General features: G+C 32.6%; 2 protein-coding genes across 4 annotated transcripts in view; one reads left to right on the forward strand and one right to left on the reverse strand.

Annotated features, from left to right (window-relative positions):
* Positions 1-19670, reverse strand: part of haf (leucine-rich repeat and fibronectin type-III domain-containing protein hattifattener) — a 28267-nt gene extending 8597 nt beyond the window's left edge. For both annotated transcript variants that reach the window (XM_088270740.1, XM_088270739.1), the window contains exon 1: positions 19360-19670. In XM_088270740.1, coding sequence (XP_088126866.1) covers positions 19360-19371 — 12 coding nt within the window. In that variant the 5' untranslated portion in view covers positions 19372-19670. The remainder of the gene's footprint in view (positions 1-19359) is intronic.
* Rab3GAP1 (RAB3 GTPase activating protein subunit 1) overlaps positions 1-25240 on the forward strand; it is a 42583-nt gene that overhangs the window by 13023 nt on the left and 4320 nt on the right. The gene's annotated exons all lie outside the window — the stretch shown is intronic.

The following is a 25240-nucleotide window of genomic DNA, read 5'->3' on the forward strand; positions in this document are numbered from 1 at the left end:
ATGGCCTTGGTGACGTTGTCCATGATAGAAGGACCTACAACCCGAGGACGAGGAGAGCTGACCCCAACAGTCTGCAAAGACGATAAGTTGGGATGGAACTAGGAAGAAAAAGATAGATGAACATTCAGTCATAACGCGATTAAGGAATACAAGTGTTATTCGTTATTTGTTTTATTAGAATTATTACTTTGTTTGTTGGGATATTACCAGAGTAGAAGTTTTGTATTAATTTACGGTTACTACAATATGGAGGGTCAGAAAATGCTCTCGATATATGACTACTAAGTCAACGGTCGACGAAGGCTTTCTGTTGTCCTACAAGAGAATGCCATTGTAGAGTACCTCATTGCGAATGCGATTATCTCTATTTACTATCGTATCTAGATGTACCTACATTATTGGTCAACTTATATTGACATCATCAAGGACACTTTATAAATAACTTATGCCATTTATTATAGCTATTTCGAAAGTTTTCTCGACACAAAATAATGAATAATCGATCTCACGGAATATGGTGTGGGTCGCTAAACTATAGCTTAATTTTAGTTGGTGGGCCATGTTTTATGGGCAACTCAGGGCTGGAATCGCAGAGAAAAGTTAATGAGTTAACTAACGTATCGTAGAAACTCAAACTTTACATACAGAGTTTTATTTCTAACAATTTTGGCATTTTGAAACCGGCTGTCGATGAGAAATAAACAATAGAGTAATACATCATTATAATTCACGAAGACATAATCAAATACATTAGAGACCGACAAACTCGACTAAGTTTAGAGTAAGGTCCTTACAATATAATTCCTATACTTTAATATTACTATATTCGAAAGATATTTGTTAGTGATAGTTATATTTTCTCTTTTTTCCTTTAAACATGTTTCTTACCTTATGTTTTTTATATGTCTACTTGCTGTACCTTGTATTGCTTTATATTTTATGTTTTGCCCTGTGTTTTCTTGTTTGTTACTTTCTTATCTGTTTTTCAGTCTTGTTAACCTTAATCCCATGTCCCAAAATGAGTAATGAAAATTACTCATCGGGAATATTATATATGTGACTTATCGCTCACTTCTTTCAACAGTGTCATATATCAAAATTCGACAATTAACAGTTGTGCATGTTTTCGGAATGCCCAGAAAATGTACTATATCCCAGCAAAAGCGGCATATTTTTAATATAATATTTACCAGCTACAGGGCAGAAAGTGTTGTTTTTTGCATTTTGAAGAAGAGGTATTGTTTAATTATTTTTTTAAACATACTAAATATTTTTCAAATGGAGAAAAAAAGACATTCGTTTGATAATGCCCTAACAAGGCGAAACAATTGTCACAATATAATTTTTTATGTGTTTTTGTTAATAAAATACAACTTAGTAGACTCAAAAATCTGTGTTTGATTTAAAATTAACACATAAATGGAGAAAAAACCTTCAGGTTTTGCCTAAAAAATCTGTTGCTCAGTAAAAAGTTCAATAAGTGGCTTGATATTTATTTGTAACACATTTTAATATATTTTTAAACTTTGAAAACGATCTCCTGAATTTTTTAAAAAATAATGACGTTGAAAGGAGTGGGCGTTATGTATGTTATATGTTTAAATAAATATTTTTTACCGTATATTGGGCCTTAAGTGTTCATTTTTTCAATTCTTTTATTCTACCTGTATGTTTTTGTTTTGCTATTATTTTTGTCTTCCGGATTACATATTTTATTAAATGGTCCTAAAACGGCCCTGGCAATGACCGCGTACGGCGGTGATATGAATTGATGTTTCCTTTTTAAGGTATAAGTAGTAATATTATTTTGTAATCGTATTTTTATTTATTTAATAGCTAACGCCTTGAAAAAATAGCGTAGGCAACCGTATAGCAAATGTGTTTATGTTGATTTTATGAGCGCAAAATATTATAATATTAATATCCGTTCAGTTGTTCAATTGAAATAATCAATTGTCTGATGGGATCGGTCTGTACTTTGTGGCGATTTGATGTAAAGTCAAAGCGTTTAACTAACTTACTTACATCGCTTCCCCACAGGGGTAGGGACAAAGGTAAGAACGCCTCACCAACTGTCTTTACAATCATTCTTTGCTTCTTCTACATTTATGCATCTCCTCATATATACCCGCCGATTATTCCGACTCCTAACATGTCTACTTTTAAGATTTTGAAGTAATTGATCATGTCAAGTTCTCCTCGGTCTTCCTCTGAGTCTATTTCCAAGTACATTCACCTCATATATTTATTGTACTTCTCATTTATTCCTTGCACGCGTTCAACTGAATCTCAACACACCTCTCATAATTCGATCGATAGCGTTAATCTCAGGCTTAGATTATTTTCTAATTTCACCATTCGAACATCCATACATTGTTTTTCCGCACATTCGTCTGAGTGATCGCATTTCGACTGCATCCTTTTGCCGCCTTCATGCTTTACTTTTATATTTATCTAGGTTGGTTCTAGGCTCCGTCGTGCACCGCCAGTTTGGGTTCCACTGTTTGCTACAATTGATTTCAGTGGTGCCATTCAATCTTAAAATCATAAAAAATATTGATATTTTAAATATTTTTTCCAGTAAAAATTTTGCTATTTCAAATAAAACTATTTTATTTTTGCTATTTTGTCAGCTATTTTGAGTGCCTATCTTATTTAAATAATCACCGAAAATTTCAAAATTGTATGTATTTTGTCAGACCTAACGCAATAGACGAGTGTGTTATTTGTTCCTCCTGCCTACTTGCAAAAGGTGAATCAATATTTACGACAATCTTGACTTTAAATACTGTGAAGAGATTGATGTCGTAATCCTTAATGAAAGTTTTGAATCGTTTCGTAATAATTGCCAAAAATAATGGGATGTCTTTCGAATAAACACTGTGGGATCCCCGGAGTGGATTAATGTACACGTACATATTATTTTAGAAAGTCCAACATAAGTATAACTAACGCATTGTTTATTGAATGTATTGTGACATTTATTTTCTCTGTATTTTTATTCTCATGACTTATCCGACATCTCGCATGTATATGCACTAAAGTACTTTCCGCTTACTAGTGCTATCGCCCTGCTAATGTATTCATTTCTCTAAATGACAATATTATTCTCTTGAAAAAGGTATTTTGAATATATGCGTAGTTCTATAACGTTACGTAATGCCTAATATCAGAGGCGTGCATTCCAAATAGGCATAAAATCAACAGCTATCTTAACTTACCAGCGTGACATGTAAAAACGCATCCAGTACCAACCCTACCTTATTAAGTAGTACCTAGCTTACCTTACTACCTACCTCTACTGCCTATTTTATATATATATATATATATATATATATATATATATATATATATATATATATATATATATATATATATATAAAACTAAACTAACTAACCATCACGCCGCTTCCCCGCAGGGGTAGAACGCCACACCACTCTGTCATTGCAAATATTCTTCGCCTCTTCCACGTTCATGCATCTCCTCATACATACCCGCCAATTGTTACGACTCCTAACCTCACCACTTTCAAGTATTTGGCATACCTGATCGTGCCATGTTTTTCTCGGTCTTCCTCTGCTCTTTTTTCCACTTACATTCGCCACATAAATTTGTTATTTATATATATATATATATATATATATATATATATATATATATATATATATATATATATATATATATATACTCGTAATTTTAATTATGTAATAATTATAATATTGACATTTGCTTAAACTGCTCAATTATATGTGTACATATACTAAAAAAATAAAACTGGTTTTTGCAGAAATAAATAAACATTTTTTAAGAGTAAGCTTTTCAAAATTGCCATCAGATTGGTAAATTTTTATTATATTTTTTTCAAATGGGAACAGCATTCCTAGATGTTATTTGTTTGATTCAATCATCGTGAAAAATCCAGCGATAGACATTCCTCCCGCAATCCAAGCTTTGTGAAACCGGATGTGCGATTGTGAATTACAATTGAATATATCCAAGACAGAAAAACTACATTTTCTTTCCCTTTTATGGCTGACCTCAGGCATAGTGACTTGAAAATAAGGCCACGGATATAGGTATGCGCGAACATTAAAAAGCAGGCATTCCGTAGGCATACCAACGTACTTAGATACAATCTCGGATACCTATCTATACACACGCAAGTTATGTGGATGTCAACAGAGTATTATATAAATTTAGGATGTACTTAAAAATAAAAATAAAAATAAATAATTATAAAAAAACCTCTAAAATTGTTTCTGTAAAAAAAAACTTTTTATTGCACACTATATTGGGGGGTTTTAAAATTAACTTTACAAAAAAAAAAAAAAAAAATTATATATATATATATATATATATATATATATATATATATATATATATATATATATATATATATATATATATATATATACCTACAATATTTTGAGTGTGTCTAAATACTAGTTCACAAATCTGGACTATCTCCAATTATAGGAGTTATATTTCACATTATTCTTTGACATCTCATCAAAGATGAAGAAGAATATGGAATTTCATTAATTGATTCGGCAGTCACTTAGTGATAAAATCTATCCATTTTTAATTAATGCTTCACTTAGTAAATACCAATATTTCACCGGTACGGTTTTTGAAAACGATGCGGAATGCATCGAAACACGTGTCACAGTAGATTTTAAGAAATAGTGGTATTTACTAAGTTTAACATTAATTAAAAAAGAATATGGAAGTCTGGGCATTTACGGGGCTGACGACCGTCATAGGCTGGTTTAAGTGATCACTTTACACACGTGTAACATTCACCGATTCTACCCATCATTGACGATTAAATTAAACACGGTTTCCCAGTATTAAATTGGTGTATACAAATTGATATGCGTTACATGATATGAAATTAATGTCGGGGATCTTGACTTATTATGATTTATATATTTTATCAATTTATGAATATAGAAATTTAGAGCAACGTAATATATTATTTTGAAGTTTAATTTTTAACAATACATACTTTTTTATTCATATTTTAAAAATGATACGTTAAAGTTATTCGTTACTGAAGCATGAAATATGTAAATTTGAAATTTTTCGTTGCTGTTCGCGTTAAAATAATTAAACCGAGCACGCTGACTTTGATGCGATGCGTCACAGTTGTTATGCACATTTTCAAAAATAAATTTTAATTACCGCGTTTCGCTTTCCCGTATTATTATGTTTTATTTGATACTCTCAAGATTAAACAAATGAAACGCGACTTTTGCGCAATTCGTCGCGTATGAAAGTTTTGTGATTTAAACAGCATAAGTTAAGTATTGAATCACCTATTGCACAAAAAACGTGAAAGTGTGTACTTAAGTATTTTTACGTTAATACCGATAAAAACACTTGTCAAGGATTAAATTTCGACCTACTCAAATACCTTTCTCATGACATTACACGCCCGTCTGTGCTGCGGTTTTTCTGAATAAATAAATTCCGGTTTTAAAATCATTTGATTAGCGCTATTATATTAGTTTGTATCACTGTTTAACAAACTTTTGGCCCATTGGCTTTTTAAGTTCAAGAATTTTAATGTCATTACCGTGATGTATGTTGAAGTCAGAAGATTGATCGAAATCTAGTTTAGATTCATTTACGATTACAATAAAAATTACACCTGAAAGACGAAACATACTTAAATGACATATTGATTAATACAATATATTTTTTTTACATATTTATAAATATATATATATATATATATATATATATATATATATATATATATATATATATATATATATATATATATATATATATATATATATATATATATATATATATATATATATATATATATATATATATATATATATATATATATATATATATATATATATATATATATATATATATATATATATATATATAATACGTATTTTCTTAATTTAGAGAGTTGATTTAAAAAAAAACAGCAAAATTCAAAAGTGCAAACAAAACTTAACTAGTTTTTCTAAGCATTAAATAAGGATTACCGAAAGTAAGCGTGTCAATATCAAACAGCAACGTTACTTTACGACGAGTGTCCGAATGATTTAAATTCAGTTTCATATTTGAACAAAAGTTTTTTTGATTTACTTAAAACATATTTTAAAATAACGAGCTTTTTAACGGCCACTCCCTCCCCCAATTAGTGCGTTATATCGAGGTTTTACTGTACTGATATATAATATCTCTCTTTCAAGATGTAACAATAAATCAGTTTACAGTATATAAATGGGTATTTTTGATGATAATATTTGAGATCCTTTTTACATCAATGGTGGTAAGAGGAAATAGTTTATAATGTCAATTGAAGCTGTCTGTTTCATTTTTATTTATAATGGCGCACACATCGTTTTTTAATGTATGAATTCGGTATCAAGAGTTCTCGCAAATGATTTGATCATCATTTATTAATTCTGTCGAGTTAATTTGTTTGGTTGTATTTAGGAGAATGTATGTATGAGTATACGAGTATAGTATGTATAAATCACGTAACAAAAAGTGTTCACCGTGTAGATAAAAAAATGTTTAATACTCTTAACGTTCTTTACGATCAGTATAGAAAGGTTAATTGAGATAACCCGTATTCATTATGATGCAATAATACACGTTAGGTTATTGTATTTTTGGGTCGTTAATTAATAATTACTTTGGGCGTGTTAAGTTAATTATAATTTTGATTGAATGGTGAGATCCGCAATGTGTGTAACTGATTCACTATACCGTTTGTTGGGTGTAACGGATGGTTCCTCTTCCACTTTTGCCGTGCTGTGACCAGTGGCGAACTGGAAATAAATATTTATTGGAAAAATATTTTTGTAATAGAAGAAAAACATTAGTTATTATTTGGACTTTAATATTATACCAGTGAAATCGTGAAATCATACATTTTTGCAGACGTGCATGGTATGGTGCGATATTTCTTCCGTGGAGTGCTCGGAGTAAAAGAAAAGAAATGACTGAAAACTTACTGTACACAATACTCTAATTATAATACAATAACTATGCATAAAATATGCATTTATTCTTCATGCATTCCATAATTATGACAAATTCTAAAATATGCATAAAAATGTTTTGTTAATTTTGAGATTTTGGAATTTTAATATTCAATATTTGGGAATAACGATTTTGACATTTTACGAATAATAGGATGGTGTTATGTGATATTTCGGTCTGTTTACACCAAATGTGGATAAGATCGGGTCATTTAGAAGATCCGCATCAGTAAATTTGTATCATTTAAGTTACCAGATCATTGAGGCCGGATCAAATGAGCGATGCATCTTTTCGGTAATTCTGTCATTCGTTTCATTTCATCTACCAAAAAAAAACGTCGACGACAAATTGCACCAAGAATCTACAAAAGTGAATCAGTAAAACGATGAATAAGTGAACCAGTGAATCGATTAGCCAATGAGTGAAATAATGAATGAATCAGCATTCGCTAACTAAAAAAATAGTGTATTTGTTCATGAACGACCCTCGTCCAGTTCACACGTCAGCCCACCCTGGAATTAGCCGTATAACCCGTTCCAATCTGTCTCTGGTAGTAAATAGTGACTAGTTATAGATCGTACCTTGTGATGTGACTCGGCCAAACCAAGACTGGACAGTCCAAGTACCATGTACCTCGCCAGACCCATCCGTTACTCGCGCTGCGTTTCTTGTAATTGAGTATTATTTTATGGGGAAATGGGGCAAATGCAACAACTGTTAGATCAACTCGAGTATTATGCAGCCGCTCGGTAGCTCTCTGTTGACAACGTTCAATTTAATTGAGTGATATTTTGATATAACGCTGCTACATTGATTACGATAATAAATATTTCTTTAACACCTTACCGACGTATATTTATGTTGATAAACAAAATCCGTCTTCTGTTACGTAACTTATTAGTTGTTGTCTCGTTTGAATTATTGCGTTGTTTACAATTAATCTAAGTCATGTCTTTTGGATCATATTTTAAGTTTTAAGTATTATGTGCGAAAATTATATAAATATTCCTCAGAACATTAAATACGTAAATTTATAGAATGAAAATTTATTACTGTTACATCATTCATTCGTTTGATGTATTTAAAGGCTATGTGGCCCAATTTTTAAGGTTATATCAATTATTTTTAAATGTTTTCCGTTCTGATTCGTCATACGCAGATTTTCCCTCCAAAAGTCCATCGATAAATACATTTAAATTGAATTAATCGAACGCATTTCTTCAAGGGTACCAAATATTACAACAACAAAATGGCAATGAAACATCATAATTTGAATACATACGATAATGGACAGCGCCATAATACTATTTAAATCTATGCGAATGAAATGTTAATAATCCATTCTTCCATGTAACCGTCTCGAGTAACCAAATGCGTGCTTAACGATTTGCCATTATCTACTACTTTGTCAGTATTATACTCTGCAGTACAGTAAAACCTCGATATAACGGACCTCTATTTAACGAACCTCTGATATAACAGACAAAAATCCAGTCCAATGTATTTTTTTTACTTCCTGTTAATATTAAACATGCTTAAATTCAAGTGTTGCCGCATTTAAACAATTTTTATGTTAATTTAAAATCATGTCTCAAAACTTGGAAACAAAACCCGATTCCCTTTTTAAAGCAGGATTACCGAAAGCAAGCGCGTCGAAATCAAACAGCATCGTCACTTCATGATGACTGTCTGAAGACAATAAATAGAATTTTATTAATTGATTCGGCAGTCACTTTGTAGTTAAATCTATCCATTTTTAATTTAAGTTTTAAAAACTTGAATATTGAAAATAAATAGAATTTTGTTCGTGTTTTATATTGTTTATTTATATTTAAAAACAAAGTTTTTAGATTTTATTTTTTTAAGTAACTGATTTTCGGCTTTGACGGACACCCCCCCTCCCCAATAAGTTCGTTATATCGATGTTTTACTGCATCACTATTTCTTTTCGTGATTGGCATTCAATTATTCAACGCCTGTCATTGCGCAATGCCTCGGACCCAGCAGGGCTGACGGGTAACGGAACCTACCTTCATTCCGCACTTGGTGATTTTTGACATACTTTCTAACTAACGGTATTGTTACGTCTCATATTGTTTTGGCGGTGAGCGATACTGTACTTAAATCGATATTCGTGTTAATGGTTTAGGACCGCGGTGCCGACAGTTTTGTGACCGAATCGTGAGGTCAATCTATATGACTTTTAATGCGTTGTTTGTTTTAAGTTGGTTAACGATTAACCATTTAAGTACAATTAGTTACATTAATTGATTCGACAGTCGCTTTGTGGTAATATCGATCTATTTTTAATTTAAATATTAACTTGGTAAATACCAATATTTCTTAAAATCTATTGTGACAAATCTTGTCAAAATGGATCATCACAGATCGGCTGTCCAAACTTAAAACACAGTAAGGGACATTTTATTTATAGTAGGTTTTTTTTTGTTGCATTTTTGGACTAAGTAGAATCTACTTAGTCCAAAAATGCAAAAAAAAACGTACTGCAAAAAAATGTCCCTTACTGTGTTTTGAGTTTAGACAGCCGAGATGTGTTTAATGTCTCGAGTAAGAAGTTTGGTTGGGATCAAGTAATGTACAAGTATGTTTTTGGTCCTGAATTCATCATTGACACCCGATATCGAATAACACCATGCTTTCATACAATTTACGATCAAGGGGATATTCGCAAAACATATCATTCATTCCACCGGAGACCACCGAAGAGGTCACATGTAAACATCTCATTAAAGAATAATGTATATTGGATATTTTTTTAAATATATATAAATATATAGGAAAAATATTTTTATATATATTTTTTTAACTCCTCACCTTTCAATAACTCTTTTGTTTTCAAAGCCATATAATTATTTCGAAGAAATAATTATTTTCCAATGCAAAAACGGTGTTTTAAGAAAAAAATTATTTACATAAAATGTTACCTGGATTTAGAGAAAATTAAGTTTCGACGTTATACTGGGCCTTAAGGTTTCTGCATTGATGGAAATAAATATAAAAAAGTAAAATATAATATTACTCAAATTATTTCGTTTAAAAAGAGAATATCAATTAAGATATTTTTAAAAATGTGATGAGGTTTTAATCACTAAATGATATGAGGTAATTATTTTAATGATCACAACTATCCGTGTGTGCAGCTCTTCACGAGTCCTTGCAAATGTCACGGCCTCCGCGAAAAATACGTTTTCCATTCACGTATTATCGGTAAACATCACACGAGTATTAATTACTATTTGTAAGCTTTTAAATGTGTGCAATCCTCCAGTGTAAATAACAAGGAAACAAATGAGTAGTTAAATGCCTGAACGTATTCTCACCGTCGTTATTATATTTTTGATAAATTTTATTTCTTTCAGAATATTAAACTTAGGAGTTATGATTTTCAAATATGTAACTATCTAAAACATACGCATTAAACTAAATCTTAAATTGCTTTTACACTCTATCTTCTTCAACCCTAATCCGCACCCTATGGTGCATAGGGCACTGCGTCATATAAACGCAGTGTTATTTTAATCGTTGACGCATTAAGTTAAGGTGATCAGCCTTCCGCTTCAGGTACCTGTCCAGTAATATTGAATAAATACTACAGTGAAAAATCACTTATATTTATTTGACCCAACCCTGGGAATCGAACCTTGGACCTCCTGTACGGTAGCCAAGCGTGCTGACCATTACACGAATGACAATTTACTATGGTCGATATAAATTTAAATCAATGCTTACTGATGTTTATATTGTTGAATTATTGCTTTTTAAAAATGCTTCAAAATGAAAGAAATTTTCAAGGAACTTTGAAAAATTAAAATCTACTATACACCTTTTAAAAAAAAATTGATGATTGGAATCTTATTTTTTAAATAGATGTGAGATACGTTTAAGTGTCTAGCTTCCCAAATATGTCATAAAGTTCAGAAACCGTGGATTACTTTTATATTTTATATAAAATTAATATTTTAAACCAATTTTTATTAACCAATATCTTAGAAAAATATAAACAAAAAAACCTACGAAATGCATTTGTGGATTTAGTTTTTTTTTATTCGCAATAGTGTGTATTACAAAAAGCATTTCATAATCTCACTTATATGTGTATTATCTAATCTGTTTTGATGTTTCATAATATTATGTATCATCTGTATTTATTAAATTGCTATAAATAAATAACGGTATTTTTCTTCTAAATGATTCTTGAATAATTAAATAATGTTTGCATATTTCGAACGTAATAAAACCGTTAGACAATTTGTTTTGTGTCGGTATATTGTACACTTATTGATTTGACTAGTTGATTTAAACAGGTTTTAGATTACGTATGTATATTTATATATATTTAAATATAATTCTTTATATCTATCGAGCGTTTGTTATTATGGTTCTATTGAATCCGAAATAATCGCAGAAGAGATAGAAGTTTAAAAGATTTTTTTAAATTACTGTGCGCATATATATTAACGGATCTGCCTCGTGATTTTATCTCTCTCGCTTCCTTCCTGCGTTCAATGTTACAGCGGTAATTGGAAATCAAATATATTATTAGACCTTCGTTATATTTTATTATTATTCAGTCGGAGTCTTCGCGTCCGTTACTCGCGCCACATTTTCACTTTCGGGTTTTGGCACTTGATGCAGGTAAATTGCTTGCACTCGCGAAAACTTGTTTACCGGAGCCGTTAAATGGTGCCGTGTTACTTCCGAATACGGAATGCAGTCTTGGCTCGGGAGACCGTCCCAAAAACACGAGGCACGTAAAACATTCGCATTTGGCACTTCTCTCTGCAGCCTGCTATCTCGCAATCTTGCGGTCGCACTGTCGCATTACGAATCGCTATTATTTGGTTCACAAAGCCACACTTCTCACGGTGCTGCGCCTAAACTGTTCCGAAGGTAGCGCCTAATCGAAATTTCTAACCGACAACAGATCCAGCCGACCGTTATGTGCGTAATCATGCACTAGATACGGCGCTAGGTGGATATTATTATTAACAACTTACATTTTCTCTTCAATGATGTGGGCTTTTAACGTCAAATCTATTAAAGTACGAACCGAAGAGCAATTTTTTTGTAAAATAACCTACAGTATTATAATTATCGTTATTCCCTTCCGAGATTTCTTTTAGGCGGGATATTCGATAGCCCGTAATTTAAAGTTGATTTACTTTAAACCAAGGTAACATTTCACGTAATTGTTTTTTTCTTCTTCTTAAGACATCGTTTTTGTATTGAAAAATAAGTATTTCTTCGAAATAAATATATGGTTTTGAAAATAATAGTTATTTAAAGGTAAGAAGTTAAAAAATAATTATAAAAATATTTTTTCAATATATATTCAAAAATAAAATTGTGCGTGTTCCAAGTATGACTTCTCGCGCAAGCTCGTCGCTTTTTGAATTGTGCGTTTGCGAGTTCCCCAGAGTGTTACTAAACTCGGTCTGAAATCAGTACTATTTTTACGCTGGAAGGATTACAAATACGTTGACGTTTTTAGACTTTTTAAAAGTTAATATGGATACATTTTTCTTTTATGATTGCAATGTTATTAACTGAGGTAACAATTTCTGTGTGTATGTATTATCATTTGTGGAGGTCCTCACCAAAAGTTAACATTTCCAATATTGCACAAAAATCCTTTAAATGCAAATCTGTTCTGTTTACTGTATTCTATCGAAATCTTAATAAAAGTTGCCACAACACGTGACCAATCCTGTGTTAAACCAATATGAAATCATTCAATCGCACCAAAACGTAACAATTTTAGAAGGTAGAATTCCGGATTACTTAAAATAATTTATAATGGAAATGTAACGTTTTGTTGTGAACCTCCACATTTATTCTAATAACTCCGTATCCCACAAAATTCAAATTTTACCAAAGCACGATATGTAATAATAATTTGAGATTCGTGTTATGCATTTTTTATAAAATGTTTTTTTTGTTTGTTTATTTAAGTTGTTTTTGTTGCTCTTTGTGATTTTTGGTTTGGTAGTGAATTAATATTATAATCGTTATTTGTATACATAACAATACAGTATTATTGTTGTTTTTGACAGAGATTTTTCTTATTAAAGTCCATGACGACTATTTGTCATTTGAATTATCAAAACTTTATTAAGTTTGTTTAGTAGTGAATTAATATTTTATAATAAACGTTAATTTTTAAACACGTATATCAATAAAGTATTATTGTTGTTTTTGACAGAGGTTTTTATTTTTAAAGTCCATGACAAGTATTTGTCCTTTAATAAAAAAAACCTTATTATGTTTGTTTTTCATATTATTCAATAATAAAAATTATAAAAAGGTCGCTGGCGCCTTAAACCTCACAGTAAATATTCATAAGTTTAATTCTTTACCGATTAAATTGACCTAATTCTAAAATAAGGTATTTAATACGACTAATACGACCAGTTACACCACATTTTTGGAGTCTAAAAGGGACTGGGAATGCTCTTAGATTTTTGTTTGACCTTTCAAAAACTTTCGATTGTATTGATCACATAAGACTCTCTTCAAATACTAAGGCATGACTAATCAATAATTTAATAATCAATCATAAATATAAATTGGCATTAAAATAATACTTATTTAATATACACGTTATAAAAACTTTGACATTAACGTCAGTATCTATTGAGTTGTATTTGACGTGGTAGGTACATGGGATTTTTTGTTTGGTATTCTCGAATGCCAGAACAAAAAAATATTTATTTAAGAGAGGAATATATAAACACGCAAATTCTTCTTTTTTCTCCAAACACAATACGAATACATAAATAGATACAATATTCTGCTTGTATAGATTGTAATAGATTCCCATATGAAGAATTACAATATTTTTCTTCATAGTTCTTTTAAATTTTTTCAAATTCATACCATTTTTATTTTACTGTTTTTCTTCTTTAATGATTAATTTATAATTATTATATTCATATGTTATACATTGTTGTAATCGTTTTATTTCAATAATACTTGTAATTCATAAAAATAATTATGAATTACAAGGACAGTGATTACGTTTCGTTTTATAAGACTGATATGTGAACATTTTAAGCATTCAATGTAATTTTTGAGCATGTATATACGAGCCAACTGTATCCGTGTTACCAATAAAACAGTAGAATGAAATATGTATTTTTCCCTCTTGTCCGCAACCAGTGATGCATAAGAAACTGCTTTGAATTAATGCAGTGTTATGTTGATCGTTTATTAGGTACATGAATGCGAGATGGTCAGTCTCACTCATTCAGGTGCCATTTTAGTTAACATATGTTATATAGATATCAAATCATCATAGTGATGTAGCTATAATGTCCCTCTTTCTCAAGGGTCTTTTCCACATGCTTATACGAGGGCGGGGATATGGATTTTTCCTCAAGTGATTCGTATTATCTAATATAGCAATTATTTCATTTCTTACAATAATATTTCGTGATTAATCGGTACATTCTGAAATTATTATTTTATCCTAAGGAATTATTCGAAAAAAAAAACAGATCTGTTGCCATTTGTGTATTAAATACGACCACGCTTTGACTTTTAACAATTCGTAAGTATTTCATAAGACACTTTTTATAGCGTTGAATAAAATTACTAGAACAGCCTTGCGTGTGATTTCAAGATCAACAAATAGTTGAAAATTTGCCAGGGAAGCTGGAAATAATGGTCCGCTGGAAAGCTGCACAATGCATACTGTAGTTGGTTATCTCAGCTCCCAGCGATGGGAACTTGAACTCGGTTCGTGGGATTTGCGAGCTTGTCTAATTTGTGACTTTACTGGATTATGAGGAACGCGGAACTTATAAATAATTCAACATTCCTCATTATTATTCTAGCGTTTTCACAAATCTGCCTTAAGCCTTGATGTTACTATAACAATCGTTCATCCTACACTATTTGAGTGGCACATCCAGTTTCTTGTTTACTTCATTAGTAAAGGTTATTTTACACATACTAATTACTTCCTAATTTATGGTGTTAATTAATTAAAATAACTTACACACGGCATGTTGCATTTATATGCATGCATTACCCACCACAAACCATTATTAATTCCTATAATATTTATTAATTCCGTTTTTTGTAGTAAAATTTGATGAAATCATACGTACATATATAACTGTATGAATATTTGAAATCGAATAAGGATTACAAACAAAAGAACTATTATCGATACAACTTATATCGTGATTAAGCTATATATAAGAAAAAATCATTCTAAATTTTGTTTTATGTTAATATTTTATTGATTTATACAAGGTTTATGAATGAATTCAAATTATTAACTAAATTTACTATTTATTTTTGCGTTCTTCAACGACATTTTTGGAATCATGCATGTAAAATATGTTATTAACAGTCATTTTACATTTTTTTACGTAAAATCTTTTTCAGCCAGTAAATTGTAAATTCTAAAACTGTACTCTGTAAATTAATGTGTGATATTGTGATACGCACCGAGTGTATTATTATTATTTTCCATCTCTGATTCTAGCCTAAATTATTATTAGGGTAATAAAATATTTTATGAATAAATTTACGTATCTATATATTGTATGTTTTCTCCTATTTGAATTCCATATATGAGTATTTAAAATTTATCTTATGGAACTTCTATCGAACGGAATAGAACGCGATGGTTTTCGTTGATAAATAATGGAAAGAGTCAGTAGCTAGCTCGTCATCGATCGTTTGTTCGAGATGCTCTGATTCGCGCAACTAATGTGAAGCGAGAAAATGCTGCGAGAAGATGCACGAATCGCCTAGTGCGCAGACTAGCTTCAATTATACCGTATCACGAAAGCTGATGACCGAACACGGTTCAATTAAGTTTCCAATCGCTCCGTTGAGCAGTTTTGGAAATCGCAGACCGGAGTGATCGCCACTGTGTACGCGAATTGAATTAGACATAATATCGAGGGAAATGGAAATTTTGACGTTCGTTTATCAATTTTCAAGCGTGTCTCGCATTTCGTGTTAAATTCAAGTTCCTCGCTGAATGTTTTGCGATTCGAACGTAACACACATTCGGTGAGTATTACCAGATATTATGAGAACGTGCGTCTGTACCGAGTACTATTTTTATATTGCCTTTAAATGAACTCGATTAACTACAATACAACAATTTGAAGATCATTTTAAATCTTCGCACTTGATTTTTTTACGATGAAATAAATTTAACGTGCAAAATAATAATACAAAATTTTGTGAAAAACCATGTGTTACGGAAAAGATCCTATTATCGTGCGCCATTTGTCGGGCACCTGTTAACGGGCATTGTCTGCTTTGTTAAGCGTCTCTTCTAAGAAAATGTGATATAGGGTATAAAAATAAAACAAATTAAATCGTTAAAGGAATTTTGGCACATGGTGCTCTATTAGGGGAGGCCTGATATATAATCGCGAAAGGGCGCTAGGCTAAAATAGTTTGGGAACTAGAGTTCTAAAAAAGTAGTAACAAAAGTATAAAATAATATGATCTTTCTGTTCCTGAATTTGTAAATAATATAAAACTGTAATATAAAACTTGTACCCAAAAATGAAACAATTAGCTGTTCGATAATAGGCTGAAGAAAAAATAAACTATAACAACAGAACAATTTATATGTCGTTATTCATTTACTATGTTTTTACTGTTATTCAAAACTTACTATAAAAACATTTCCCCCTGTTTACCAAATTTTCTATGAAAAATAGGTCCAAAAAATATTAAATTACAGTTTGCATTCCAAGTGTTGTCAAATTAAGGTTTGTACTTGTGGAGGTCCTCACCAAAACGTTACATTTCCATTACAAATGATTTTCAGTAATCAGGAATTCTAGCTTGTAAAATTGTTACGTTTTAGTGCGATTTAATGATTTCACATTGGTTTAACACAGGATTGGTCACGTTTTGTCGTAACTTAAATTAAGATTTCGATAGAATACAGTAAACAGAACAGATTTTCATTTAAATTATTTTTTGTGCAATATTGGACATGTAACTTTTTGGTGAGGACCTCCACACATATCAACAAGAAATATATTATTTAAAATAAAGTTTGCAGTCAGGGCATAACTAATTTTGAATAGTTTGGCCTCCGATATAAAAAGGCCTCATTCCTATGCTTATTCACTATGTTTGCTTTTTTATGTTTTCATATCCTTGTCATGAATGATGTCATTTCAAAAAATAATTGTGAAGCAATTACTATCGCTTCGATTCCTCCTTTTAAATTGGTTTTTGCAAATGCCTCGGCGAATCCATCGGATGATTTAGGCAATTAGTTGTTCTTTGGGACCGGTTTGGGGGTCCGTTGGCGGGTGGTTATACTGAACTTGGCTGAGATGCTTCCGCCGACGAAATGGCACAATCATACCAGATAAGTAGTAGTTAGTAGTCGGATGGATAGCCTCACCCGTTTGAATGGAACGAGGCGCAGTACCGTTATGCTTAGTGTGTTCTCGTTCCTAGCTGTTAATCTCTGTTTCGACTTATATGCTCGCAATGCCGCCACTTTTAGCGCTACGAGCGTGTAGGTATCCCAACACGTACGCATGCAGGTACTGTTAGTTTTTACGATTTTTTCATACTAATTTATTTTCGCGTCCACTCGCTATATCTCGCTAGAATTTATATTATACCGCGAGCGTTAAGACTTCGTATTACATTATACGTTCGTAATAACGTTAACATTCTTGACCCGATTACGAAAACAGGATTTTAATGTGTCACGGAGGCAAATCGGGAATAGGTTCCTCCTACCTGTATTATCCTGTATTTAACCGGTTGGAAATTTATTACGGTTTCAATTTCAAAAGCGGTGTATATTCATTTTAGATACATATTCGCATCCTTTTTCGTCTTCTATACTTTATCCGCATCTAATGGTGCATAGACCACTGCATCAGGTCGATACAATTTTAATATGATTAATAATTACACGAAGACAATGTGGTCAGTTATGCGCGTCAAGTAATATGAAAAAAATAAATGTTTAAATGAAACATCTCTTATTTATTTTGACCCCTTGGGAATCGAACACTATGGAGGCGATTTATAACTGCATCCATATGGTGTATAGGGCACCTTATCGTGGATCGGCGAGGTAGTATCTTTACCGCCAATTACGTGAAGGCAAGGTGGTTCGCCCTTTGCTTCATATTTAGGGATACTGTAGTGGAACGTTATGAAGAAGCTCAGGGCGAAAGACATTACTGCCTTATTGGGAAGGAATTGTGGGAAAAATAATAGGTACTTGAGACTGCATATCCGTCCTCGTATAAATAAGCTCGTGAAAGCTACCGCCAGTCCTTCGAGGAGCAAATTCGTACAAATTAGCGGTGTCGCAGTAGCACAAGCAAGCACAAGCCCTTGCATTTCCATTCCCGTAAAACAGTCAAGTAAGACATTTATACAGTCCTTCTTCTAAAGCTACTTCATTAACGTCGTTTATTTTCCATGATGTATATTCCACTTCTAGATCTAAAAATCATCATCCTCATCTTCATCCAGTTAACACAGTGTCGTTCTGATAAATTTGGCCCTAAACTTTATTTTCTGATGGATGCAAACCTCTAAATACTCGTATATATGTACTAAATTGATGTGTCGAATTGTTTTTATTTTTACCTTAAAATAATTTAATTTTGGAAGTAAGTTTCATCAATAAAATTTATTATTTATGAGATATTTCACTGAAGATATTAATTAAACTGTAGTATTTCATGATATTATGAGAAAGCGAAGATAATTTTAACAATCCTTTTCTTCACCTCTCAATCCAGAATAACGGATTAAATGTACTTTATGTGAAGTAATTAAAATATAATAATTAATAACTGTCTTGACCGAATTGGAAATTCTCCTGCGTAGAAGTCAAACGCATTTACCTACTACTACACTACAAAATCACGCGATGTTTATGGACAAATATCATCAGTTACATGAAAATAATATAAAATTTACACAAGTTTTAATCGATCAGCTTTTGTGAAATAAATATTTATGCGCGAATAAAATCTGAAGAGTATATGAGTAGTCACTAATGTTATATTGCTGATATTTAAATAATGGTAATAATTATTCTCCTCCTCCGTAGTGTAGTGGTTAGTGCATTTAACTGCGATACTGGGTAAAAATAAATAGAACTGATATTCCACTCTAATATTTATTACTGGTATCTGAACCACTGGACTGATCACCTTGCCTTCGTGTAATTGACAATCAATGTAACATTGCGTCGAAGTGATGCAGTGCCCTATGCACCATTCGGTGCAGACAAAGGTGAGAATAAAAAGCCTAAAATTACCCACCACCATAGAATCTATCCTACTCACTTTAAAATCCATGGTTTGTGTTTGATCTTCTTGGTGCTAAATTCTCTTCCCTGATCCACTTAGTGGACACTTCGAACACCCCTATTCACGTATCATTTTATTTATTAATAATCACTATCCTGCCAAAGCACATATTTAGTTCACTGTAAAATTTCCTCAGGTGGCACGCACAATATTTTCATTAAAAAAAATCGTTGACATTTTTCACACATGCGTATGTATGAAAGTTTTCGTATAATAGTATTGTCGATTCGATTGTCGGAGAGTCGGCTGTTGAGGCGGTCGACCAGTGCGGCGGCTTGTGTACAACTGAGCGCGGGTCATTGCTCGCGGCGGAGCCTTCCCACGTGGACGGGGCCCCGGCGCCCCCCCCCTCCGGCGGCCCGCGGAGCCCCGCGCCGGCCTTGTTGGTTGTTTTCGCATTGCTGCATGCCTCACCTGTGCCATCACCATAGTCTAGAGTCCACACACAAAGCCTTTCGGTTGGGCACGTTCAGGAACGTCGAGCGAAATGATCACACCCGACTGTAATTAGTATTCACATCGGGCTCTATTTTCGCCTTTGTCTTTGGCGTAAGTGGTGGGTTGTCCGTGACCTCTGTAAGATTTTGTTTATTTTTTGACATCTCATCAAAGATGAAGAAGAATATGGAATTTGATGAGATGTCCAAAAATAATATGAACATAACTTTTGTAATTGGAGATAATCCAGATTTTGTGAACAAGTATTTGGAGACACTGAAAATGTTGTGAAGATTTTGTTTATTATTGTCGAATAAAAAATGTGAAATAAATGGGAATTTTTAAATATTTACATTCAAATTTAAACAAATATTTTTGAAAAAAATGTTGACAGTCTGGAGATGCTCTTTAATGAGTGATAGCACAAATTGGTTAAATGACTGGTCAACTGAATTGGTAATTGCTTAACTGAATGTGTGTCGAAAAATTGAATTAAACTTGTGTTATGTTAGAAGTTGATATGTATTATTATTTTTTTTGTTCGAAACCGTAGGTAGTAGTAAGCGCGTTTGACTACAGTGATAGGGGTTCCGGGTTTGATTCTCAGGAGGGTTAAAATAAATATGAGTGACATTCATTCCGTGTTTATTTAATATCACCCTGGAATGGCACTAAAAGCGCAGTGCTGATATCCTTTCCTTCTTGCAATTAACGACCAAGATAAAACTCCGGCAATTTGATGCATTGCCCTATGTATCATGTAGTGCGGATATGGGTTAAAAGAAGAATATTTTCGTTTGCTTGTGTGTCATCTTTGGTGAACGATGTGTTTTACAATCTCGTCATGTTTGTAACTGTTCCGTTGGCTGACTCGCATAAGTAAATAAAATTTAATTCGCAGAAATTGTGTCCCGTATACAAAATAGAAATGCGATAAGTGTTATGTCACTCTATGGAACGCTGCACTCTTGATTGTGAACAATTTGGGCAATTTATTGGAGCGGATTCATTATTATCATTATACTTGTAATAAAATAAACCATGTAATGTACTTGTATTTGTATGAAGGTCAAATTATAAGTGCAGTCGCGTGTTCTAGGACTCTAGGTCATGTCGAATTCATGAAATCATATTGATGTGTTTTCATTATGTGTGTTTCAGTTTTTAAAAAAAATCTGTTACAATACTAAATTTTTAAAGCGCCCGAATTATTATTTTTATATTTTACTTTAACTTGGTAAATACCACTATTTAGTTATTTATTATGTTGAGATGGTTTGGACATGTAGAACGAATGAGTGAGGAAAGAACGGTAAAACAAATTTATGAGGCGAATGTTAGCGGGAAAAGAAGCAGAGGAAGACCGAGAAAAACATGGCACGATCAGGTATGCCAAATACTTGAAAGTGGTCAGGTTAGGAGTCGTAACAATCGGCGGGTATGTATGAGGAGATGCATGAACGTGGAAGAGGCAAAGAATGTTTGCAAGGACAGAGTGGTGTGGCGCTCTATTCTCTCTGCCTACCCCTGCGGGGAAGCGGCGTGATGGTTAGTTAGTTAGTTAGTTTTAGTTAAGTATATTATGGTTCGATACATTCAATATTATTATCGGTATTTGATATATACACCTGTAAGGCTTTTACATATAGAATATAAGGAAATGTAATTATGAATATATAGCAATATGATGGAACGTAAGTACATGACACAATATAAAATATATAGATAGAAGGGTACGTATTGGTTGCGTTTTTATATGTCACGCGCGTAAGTTAGGATAGGCACTGCTCTTCTGCTTATATGGAGGTTTTGAGGTACCTCAATAGGAGGAGGTTTTGGAGGTACCTCAATCGGACTGGAAAAATCGAAAATTGGTTCAAACGCATGGAAAAGTGAATATTTTGGAAAACAATAAAGTCATTTTCAATTATAAATATTCATTTTTACTTGTCAATCTCAAAACTTAAGTAGCAATCTACGTGCACACAATACAACTTAATTATTTTACGAGAGAATGTTTAATAATAAAAAGCCTAGTTAAATGTATATAATTCGACGTCGGTTGCACTCCACGATCATCGGAAGCAATAACCGAGCGGAGAGCCCTTAATATGTGGTTCTATTGGCAGCCTAATAGGCGACTTGCCAACTGGAGCGAAACTCTCGCTAAATTTTCTTCGTAAAAGTTATTGCGACAAAAGAGAAGAGTCGTGCTCAACGAAAGCAATAATAACGAAACTCGGCTAAACTAGAAAAGGAAAGTATTCGGAAGATGAAAAGAAACATAATATCATTATCTATGCAAGTACTTAAAGTCAGGAAACAATGAAAGTGCAGGTGTTTTATTACATGTCGATATTTATAATTGCGGAATAAATGTACATTTGAAGACTGCGAGTTGCCCCTTAACTCTTACCACTCTGTAGGCTAGACAATCTGGCCCGTATCATTCTAGTAGGCAGCTCCGTGGACCACAATGTCTGACCCGGCGCAGGTATAACTTTAATCACTGATTTCTCTATCACCAAATTATATTCTACCAAAAAATATATCAAATAAATACAGTTAATCTTAATTAACATGGTCATACGAATTGCCAGACAGAGTGTCCCAAAATTAGGGAACCAAAATATTTATTTTAATGGTAGAAAAACGTCGCATTTTTTTGATCAGAGTAGCTGATCAGTTATGAGAAAAAATGGTCAGAGTGGAAAGGGTTAAGATATGTTCCAAGTCCAATCTCATATTATTCAAATACAGATTACATATTGGCGAATAACGGTGTGTTACGAATCAAAAATAGTGCTGTATCTACGGAACTTTTCTCCTTTGACTCCTATCCTCATCTAGACGGTGCACTGGGTACCACACCGACGCGGTGTTAACTTGATTGGCGAGCTTATTGCTAAGAAGCAACACCATAAAAAGACTGATGATACAATTCAAGGTTTGCACCTTATACAACTCTCTGAAAATTCGTGGGTAGATTCTTGTAAGGAGTACATTTGTCCACCTCCGTAGTGTAATGGCCAGCACGCTCGGCTACCGTATTGGAGGTCCCGGGTACGATTCCCAGGGGGGTCAAATAAATATACTTAAGTGATTTTTCACTGCACTATTTATTCAATATTACCCTGGACTGGTACCTGAAGCGGACGGCTGATCATCTTTCCTTCATGTGTTAACTATCAAGATAGCACTGCGATTATATACTACAGTGCCCTATGCACCATCGGTTGCGGATAAAGGTTTTTTTAAATGATTTGTTTTCAACAGAAGTACACAAAAAAATATAACTAGTTGTATTATGAATGATGAAATAATTACATTAGGTACATGAAGAAAAAAAAACACCCACGTAGTTTTTCCAATTTTATTTTATTTGACTAGTGACCGTGTTTCATTGTTACGGACATCATCACAATAATGTCTGATCTGATGTTCCAGTCGACCGGGTTTCAAAATTTTCGTCAAAGTTATAACTCGTATTTTATTTTCCATAAGATAAACTTGAAGATAACAAACAAAAAACTCGTGCTAGCTCATTTTGTTATGTGTTTGTTTTCCTCGTTACCAAAACGGATTCGCGCGAGCGTTTGTATAGTATTAATTGACGCACCGGCGAATGAAGATGGGCAAGACGATAGCTGGAATGTCAAGTTGCCCGGGCCTTTCTACGGCATGATCTCTACGACCGATTGTTCCACTTGTCGCTACCGACAGAACGAGTTAATGTCGGCAGTCAGGTGCGAGCGGCCACTTGTTGCGCTCTCCACAACTACTCTCTGCCGTATATCATCCTAAGAACTTCTCATTACTCTGACATAATGTTCAACACATATCTACACAATGCGAGTAATTAATAATAATGTTAATTTGCGAGTGGAGTTGGAAGGAATCATACTACAATCATCATACATTTCCCGTCTTATACTGAAGCGCTTAACTGGGTGGCTCTTAACCGTGTTGGAGGTACCGAACCCCACCAATTTTAGTTATTACTTAGATAGTTATTTATCACTTACTCCTTTCAACAACGTCATATATCAAAAATCGTAAATTTTCAGTTGTGCATGTTTTCGGAATGCCCAGAAAATGTTCTTTATCCCAGCAAAAGCGGCATATTTTTAACTTAATATTTACCCGCTACAGGGCAGAAAGTATTTTTTTTACATTTTGAAGAAAAGGTATTGTATTATTATTTTCTTAAATATACTTAATATTTTTCAAATGAAGAAAAAATATTCAGGTTTTACCTAAAAACATCGGTTACACAGTAAAAAGTTCAATAAGTGGCTTGATATTTATAAATAATACATTGTATTATATTTTTAAACTTAAAAAACGATCTCCTGAAAAATCAAGTTTTTTGGGATATGACGTTGTTGAAAGGAGTAAACGATATGCTGTATTATATCAGTATGTAGACAATTATTCAATCACTTCGAAAATCGACGAATTTTAATTAAAATTTTCATATAAATTATTACGCGCGTGTAAATAAAGCGCGTGTAAATGACGAAAAGCGAAGAAAAAGATCATTTTACCAAGCTTATGACAGGTCGTTAGCCCTGTAAATGCCCAGACTTTCATATTCTTCTTCATCTACGTTGAGATGTCAAAAAATGTAAATGATGAGTTTTGATATATTTCTTACGCAATTCGTAGGCATACCAATATCTTATCTGAACAATGTGTGTGCATCTGTAAAATAAAGATAGGTACTTAATTGAATTACATGTGGACTTAGTGAAATTTCAAAAAATCTTATGTGAATACATATTTCTTTTATTAACCTTAATGCATTGAATTGAACGTACTTTTGATCAAGGCTTTTGTATTCTCTATATCGTATATCATCGTCTGTCATCACTTTATAATGATTGTCATCAAGTATTATCTGCATTAAAAAGGATTGCTATGTCATTATTGACATGGCCAAGCAAAATGTCATCCATCCATTACATTTATAAACTTAAGATTTCCACATTTATAATGCATAAAATTTGCATATACATACCTTTTAATTTTTTGTTTGTTTATTTATTTATGCCGAAGCCAATTTTATAAAAAAATAAAACATAGTTTAAAGTGGTGAACAGTTTATTTTGGCACCAAATTAAAGAAATAAAAAAATGATGTCGAATTCTGTTCATCGTTGAGTTATTATAGATTCAGTAAAAATAAAACTAACTAACCATCACATCGCATCTCCGTAGGGGTAGGCAGAGAGAATAGAACGCCATACCACTCTGTCTTTGCATACTTTCTTCGCTTCTTCCACGTTCATGCATCTCCTCATACATACCCGGCGATTATTTCGACTCCTGACCTAATCACTTTCAAGTATTTGACGTACCTGATGATGCCAAGTTTTTCTCGGGCTTCCTCTGCTCCTTTTTCCAACTTAATTCGCCTC

The sequence above is a fragment of the Brachycentrus maculatus genome, unplaced genomic scaffold (assembly GCF_059751285.1).
Source record: "Brachycentrus maculatus isolate JH-2025_06_01 unplaced genomic scaffold, ASM5975128v1 h1tg000395l, whole genome shotgun sequence".
NCBI lineage: Eukaryota > Metazoa > Arthropoda > Insecta > Trichoptera > Brachycentridae > Brachycentrus > Brachycentrus maculatus.